At 38.1% G+C, this 7,500-nt stretch overlaps 1 protein-coding gene across 4 annotated transcripts in view; it reads left to right on the forward strand.

Moving 5' to 3' along the window:
* Window positions 1–7,500, forward strand: part of LOC307168745 (MAM domain-containing glycosylphosphatidylinositol anchor protein 2) — a 192,416-nt gene that overhangs the window by 140,535 nt on the left and 44,381 nt on the right. For 2 of the 4 annotated variants that reach the window (XM_079888980.1, XM_079888979.1), the window contains exon 8: window positions 444–737. In XM_079888980.1, the coding sequence (XP_079745106.1) occupies window positions 444–737 (294 nt within the window). Of the gene's footprint in view, window positions 1–416; window positions 738–7,500 lie in introns of all 4 variants that reach the window. The other 2 variants (XM_079888977.1, XM_079888978.1) reach the window with 1 other exon arrangement.

The following is a 7,500-nucleotide window of genomic DNA, read 5'->3' on the forward strand; positions in this document are numbered from 1 at the left end:
TGTTAGCATAGTTTATGGTCATCAGGACATTACTAAGATTAACAACTGCTAAACTATTTTGTACTTTGTAATGTTGAAATGCATTAATGTTTAGACGTTAGATATTGAGTAGGAAAATCCCACATCTGACCAGAAAGCACATACGATGTTGAAGTCGGTTCACTTCACTATTGTTCCATTTTCTCCTTAAATCATTTGGTCCTTGTGTTTTAAACGCTCAGTGGTTTGGTTTTCCATCATTGGATATTGGTTTGGATATTGGATGTTGGTTTCGATCATTGGAGACCATTTCGATTGGTTTGGATATTGGTTTCATTTTCACGCAACAGCAACCACATGCATGCATAAACACACAACCGCTAGCGTTGACCATCCTCAGCGACCCCGTCTACTACCTTTCTAGAGTCCCATATCAGTCCCTCCTCTGTTTTTCTCTTTCTTAGTTCCCCCGAACCTGACCGTGCCGCAGGGCAAGTCCCCGCTGGCGGTGCGGGAGGGTGAGACGGTGGAGCTGGAGTGCCTTGTTTCAGGGAAACCCAAGCCCATCATCCTGTGGTCGCGAGCGGATAAAGAAGTGCCCATGCCCGACGGTAGCATGCAGATGGAGAGCTACGACGGCGTGTTGCGGATCGTCAACGTGTCGCGCGAGATGAGCGGATCCTATCGCTGCCAGACCAGCCAGTTCAACGGCTTCAACGTCAAGCCCAGAGAGGCCGTGGTCGAGCTCATCGTGCAGTGTAAGTGCTGTTTTACTTTTACTTAGGGTTGAATTTTCAATGTCAGAAACCATCCACGGGAATTAACGGGAGTAAACTGGAAATGTGCGAAATTGCACGTTAGCCTGTAACAGGGAACTTAAATGTAGTTGAAAACATCTTGCTGCACAATCTTGCTTAAAGTGCCCCTATTATGCTTTTTGGAATATTTCCTTTCATGCATTGTGTAATATAACTATTTTTGTTTTATTTAGGGGTTGAATTATTCAGTGTCAGAAACCTTCCATGGGAATTACAGTTTTTTTTCAATCGCTAACAAGCGCGTACCCATACTTCAGATAATTTTTCTAAACTCTTAACACAGACTCACACCTACAAAACACAATTGGCCAAATGGTTAATTGTCTTCTCAAAAACACATTTTGTTAAATATACACTAACTCTTCATTTCAAAACAGAACACATGTTTCTCTGTGCACACACTAACTTTACCAAAACACTGGAAATCTGACTCAAAATGAAATAATTCTGTCAAAGAATAACACTTGTTTTCACTTCACAAGGTACATGCAGTCAATCAAAGTACACCAGGTTTCAAAATACTGGCTATTGTTGACATTACTAAAACTGTATAGACTTTTATGTTTCAGTTTTACAGGTATCTGCATGCAAAACATGCAATCCACCGTTTTACACTAAATTTCTTGGTTGGGAACTGTATGTCCACATGTACAGTACTGTTCACATTCATAAACATTCCAGTAAAAAGCAAATCAGTTTTTATTCCTTTACTGTTTACTACAGGAGGTACAGTAGAAAAATATCCATGAAACACACAAGAGCATTATGAACAAAAAAACAACAGCAAAAACATTACATTTTGTCCAGGTCGACGCCTTTTGGCCAGATTGAATCCTGCCTCATCTATGTATATGAATTCATGAGGGGCCTGGTTGGCCTCCAATTCCATAACTCTCAAAACAAAGTTTATGTAAATCATATCATCACTGTATACTATACTGTACTGTAACATATTACTGTGTAGGTTACCTACTTGCAAAGTGCAAAGCTTATAGAACTGGACATTGAATTGAATATACAGTACACTATATCTGGACATATTGTCGTTGTAGCTCCTTGACTCTCTCACTGATATATTGTTTTTGAACTGATATCATTGCAGAAGCAGAGTTTTTTTTTAAAAAACTTTCATATTGTAAAATATTAGTACAATTTGAAATAACTGATTTCTTTTTAAAAATATGTATGTCATGTGTAAAATGTAATTTACAGTATTCCTGTGATGAAAAGCTGGATTTTCAGCATCATTACTCCAGGAAGATGCATATGGACTCGAAAAGCTTGTTTCTTCATGACATTGTTCAAAAGCAACACATTTTGCTAGCAATCAAAATCACATTTTGCTAAAATCATGAAATTTACAAAAATGGTAAAAGTTTCATGTAAATGGTAAATAAATGCAGTCCATACTGTATCTAAGGTTTGGAATATTGTTTTTGCTGTTGTGGGATGTTGTGTGTTAACATTTGTAAATACTACAAAAACACTCTATAATTTTGTTGGGAGGTATAGCTTGTCTGTTAAGAAAATTTAAGCATTATGGAAATGTGTTCACTGACTGCATATTGTGTGAAAAATACAAGAAATATGTGAATGGTATGGCCACAAAAGACTGATGCTGTGCTAATTGTGTTTAGAGTTTTGAAAATGTGAACACTGGTTGGACAAACGCTTGTTAGCGACTGAAAAAAACTGTAACAGGAATTAATGGGAATAAACTGGAAATTTGCTAAATTGCACGTTAGCCTGTAACAGGGAACTTAAATGTAGTTGAAAATATCTTGCAGCACAATCTTGCTTAAAGTGCCCCATTATGCTTTTTCGAATATTTCCTTTCATGTGTAATATAACTATTTTAGTTTTATTATTTATTTATTTATTTATTCATATATTTATTTAGGGTTGAATCTTCAGAAAGTCAGAAACCTTCCATGGGAATTAATGGGAATAAACTGAAAATTTTCAGAATTAAAGGTTAGCCTATAACAAGAAACTTAAAGGCCCACTGAAGTGCCTTGGAACGCGCAGCTTTGTTTGATGCCTTGATGTAATTTCCACTGAAACAGAATCAAAGGCGGGAAATATCGAATGGCTCCTCCCCCTTTTCAAATAGCCAATTCCCTTTGATTCCCATTAAGTTTTTGGAATATTTCCAAAATTCCTCAGTTTAATTGACCATTTCTAGTTTTCATGTTAATTTTAGTTAAATTTTTAGTCATTTCATTATGTCCTTTTGTCATGTTGTATGGAAAGTGAAAAGCAATTAAATCATATTGCTAGTGATTATATTTAGGATGTTTCCGCAATTTTGACTAAAATCATCTAAAACATCTTCAATTACTCATTGTTGCAGTTGGATTGATGCTCCTCGCGTAACTCGTCATGCCTTTCTGTGCTTAATTGCTGCTTACAGCTATATTTAAAACTGAGATTGGCTGAACATTCAAGCACAACTGTTAGTAGTGTTTTTCTTTTGCACAAATAAACACGTTTTTACTGGCTGTGTTTTGAATCTCACCCTGAATAAATCTCAAGACACCACACATAATCTCATCCATTAAAACTTGAAAATTAAACCGCCACGTTATGAGTCACATGAGCCCTTTCCATTTTCTCAGAAGATCAATGTGTGTTTTTGGAAACTGGCTTTCAAGAACACATACTGAATTTCTGAAAGGCTGCGTCTCAAGGAGGAACTGAAGAGTTGCACCAAACTCCACTTCAGACGGCATTACTCCAGCTGAAGGCAGCGATGCTCTTCAGGGAAATAATAACAGATAGCAGCCGGGTTCATCCGACAAGAGTGAGGCAGCTTTATCCATAAAAAATCCATTAAAAACTCTAAGGATACTTTTACACGACAATGATATATTTAAACCAGAGAAGTTTTCCTTTGAGTTTTCCGCGTACAGACGACACCATTGTCAAAACGATCCCCATTTACACGGATCCGCCAAAACAACTAAAAACCCTGTATTCTGCTGCCAGGCCATTAGATGGCGATGAAACACTGTAGATTGAACACGTAATACGCACGTTCACGATGTTATCATCTTCAAAAATTCGCGTTTTGGTTATTTACACAGAGACCGTTTTCAAAAACTTCCAAAAAAGTATAAATGTAAATGTAAATGAACGGCCAAAACGCATAAAATGTTTTGCGTTTTTAGTTGAAAATGTTGTCATTTAAACAGGCCCTTAGTTAGCAGCCCGTAAATGTATGCACAGTTCATTTGACTCGAAGTAGAACCAGCGCTCTGCGTCAGTCCCGGGAAGTGTTCAGTGAAGAGGGGCTGTGTTGGAGTGAAGGATACTCCGTCATTGTGTTTGTGGTGTGAAATCACGCTGAGAGATAAAGTGTCTCTGGTGCGCCATTGAGGAGAAAGTGTGAATGCGATGAGAATGGCTTTTTGCACATTGCACACTCAGAATGCATCTCTACTGACGAAAGATAACTGTGTGCAGTTTTTTTGTGGGATGTGGATTTTGTCAAGCAGTTTTGTCAAATTACTTTTTCATTTTCAGAGATTCAGTGCAGTGATGCTGCATAAGGATTCATGACTTTGACTGTACTGAGTGTACTGCATACGGCTTGTGTGTGTGTGTGTGTGTGTGTGTGTGTGTGTGTGTGTGTGTGTGTGTGTGTGTGTGCTGTGTGTGTGTGTGTGTGTGTGTGTGTGTGTGTGTGTGTGTGTGTGTGTGTGTGTTGAGGTTTAACCGACTGTGCTGTGCCTAACTAACTAAATGAATCATCACTTACAGTAATAATTTTCACAAACATCCCAGCGAGTCATTTTACTATGGAAGCTTGTTTCTGCCATGCAATAAAAAAACAGAAGGTAATTGTATGGGGTTACAGTATGTGGTTGCTAGGGTGTTCTGAGTTTGTTTTAGAATGTTGCTAGTATGTGGTTGCTAGGGTGTTCTGAGTGTGTTTTAGAATGTTGCTACAGTATGTGGTTGCTAGGGTGTTCTGGGTGGTTTTAGAATGTTGCCACGGTATGTGGTTGCTAGGGAGTTCTGTGTGTTTTTTTAGAATGTCGGAGTTTCCTAGGATGTTCTGATTGTGTTTTAGAATGTTACTACAGTATGTGGTTGCTAAGGTGTTCTGAGTGTGTTTTATGTTGCTACAGTATGTGGTTGCTAGGGTGTTCTGAGTGTGTTTTATGTTGCTACAGTATGTAGTTTTTAGGGTGTTCTGAGTGGGTTTTTTATGCTGCTACAGCATGTGGTTGCTAGGGTGTTCTGGGTGTTTGTTATGTTGCTACAGTATGTGGTTGCTAGGGTGTTCTGGGTGTTTGTTATGTTGCTACAGTATGTGGTTGCTAGGGTGTTCTGAGTATGTTTTAGTATGATGCTACAGTATGTGGTTGCTAGGGTGTTCTGAGTGCGTTTTAGAATGTTGCTACAGTATGTGGTTGCTAGGGTGTTCTGAGTGTGTATTGGAATGTTGCCACGGTATGTGGTTGCTAGGGTGTTCTGGGTGTTTTTTTTTAGAATGTTGGGGTTTCTATGGTGTTCTGAGTGTTTTTTAGAATGTTGCCACAGTATGTAGTTGCTATGGTGTTCTGAGTGTTTTTTAGAATGTTGCTACAGTATGTGGTTGCTAGGGTGTTCTGAGTGTGTTTTAGAATGTTGCCACGGTATGTGGTTGCTAGGGTGTTCTGGGTGTTTTTTTAGAATGTCGGGGTTGCTATGGTGTTCTGAGTGTTTTTTAGAATGTTGCTACAGTATGTGGTTGCTAGGGTGTTCTGAGTGTGTTTTAGAATGTTGCCACGGTATGTGGTTGCTAGGGTGTTCTGGGTGTTTTTTTAGAATGTCAGGGTTGCTATGGTGTTCTGAGTGTTTTTTAGAATGTTGCTACAGTATGTAGTTGCTATGGTGTTCTGAGTGTTTTTTAGAATGTTGCTACAGTATGTGGTTGCTTGGGTGTTTGGATGTTTTTTTATTTTTTATTATTATTATTATTATTATTATTATTATTTAGTCTTAGCCAGCACCGCTAGCATGAAGTTGACAGTGTTTGTGCTGTAGTAATTGATCCACAGGGTGTAAATCTGTGCAAGTCACCGAATGTTTACTGGGTTCACACACATCACATGACTCACGGCTACAGAACTACATCAGGAGAGAAATAAATAAACATGATTCCAAGCAGACCGAAAGGCTCTGATGTGTTTGAGGAAATGAAAATATCTGTTGGGTTGAACTTGACTCGCTTACGCCAGACAAACAGCAGCCAATTATGAAACACACTAGTAAATAATGCTAAATAATGGCTTTGAGTGGAGTTGAGCAGCAACACATCTGCTGCCCGTCTTTGAATAGAAGATGCACTTTTATGATTACAGCTCAAAAGGCTTGTAATGAGCAATTAAACCTGCTGCTGTATGTATGTGGAGCGGGAGGGAAAAGAGGGATCAGAAAGGTTGCTATGGGGTTGCTATGGAGTTTTAAGAGGTTGTAAGTGCATTGCTACATGGTTGCTGAGAGTGTTGCAATGTTGTTGTTGCTGGTGTGTAAGGGATGTGGGGGGATTAAGGCTGTGGGGGATGAAAGTTCAGTGTGTTCAATGGATTGTACTGTTGTTTAAAATCATGCTGACTATCTTTGTTGTATGGAATTGTAAGTTTTGCTTTTGCAGTTGAATGTAATAGTTTGGGCTCTGTTGTTAATTATAACCTCTAATATTAAAGTAATGTACCAAATGTGAGGGTCCCTGTATAGTTTACAGCATTAGTTTATTTTCCCTTCAAGCTGTCGGCAGATATCATTCTGAATAATCGGTTATCGGCAAAGAATTTTATTATCGGTGCATCTCTAATTTAAATGTTAGTTTGCAGTGCTTTTTGTTTGAATTTTAGTTCAGTTTTAATTAACTGGCATTAAATTAAATATTAAAAATAAGCTACATAACTGAATAAAAATGCTATAAAAACCACAAGCAGGATCCCCTTAAAAAATTCACACAAAATGCACATTTAAAAAGGATCAGGAGAAGATTATTACGGATGAGAACAGTAGAGTTGCTCAGATGATTTATCCTTCTTATGATTCTAATCCTGCTAGTTGCTTTCTGCTTCTTTTAGCTGTAACATATGTTTATTTATAATGATTCTGTGTGTAGATATTAAGATCAACATCATGATTTTGGATCTTTATGCATTCTGTCAGGTCTATTAGAGGCGATTTCAGCTCAAACATCACATTTGTTCTTTGAAATAAGTGCAGTGGGGGAATTTGATTGGCATTACACTACCAGTCAAAAGTTTGGGATCGGTAAGATTTTTAAAGTTTTTAAAAGAAGTCTCTTCTGGTCTCCAAGGCTGCATTTATTTGATCAAAAATACATTGACATTGACATTTATGCATTAGGCAGACGCTTTTATCCAAAGCGACTTACATCGCATTTCAAGGTACACATTTACATTCTTATCAGTTCTTGCTTTCCCTGGGAATCGAACCCATGACCTCGGTGTTGCAAGCGCCAGCGCTCTACCGTTTGAGCTACAGGAAGAAAAATACACACCAAAAAAAACCTCGTCAAAATATGACAATTTTGAACAAATAAATGCAGCCTTGGTGAGCAGAAGTGACTACTTTTAAAAGCATTAAAAATCTCACCGATCCAGAACCTTTGACTGGTGGTGTATCTCTGTGTTTCTGACTGTGTTAGTTGCGTTAACACTTTCCACACTGAGTT

Source organism: Squalius cephalus (assembly GCF_949319135.1).
Source record: "Squalius cephalus genome assembly, chromosome: 12".
NCBI classification, from domain to species: Eukaryota; Metazoa; Chordata; class Actinopteri; order Cypriniformes; family Leuciscidae; genus Squalius; species Squalius cephalus.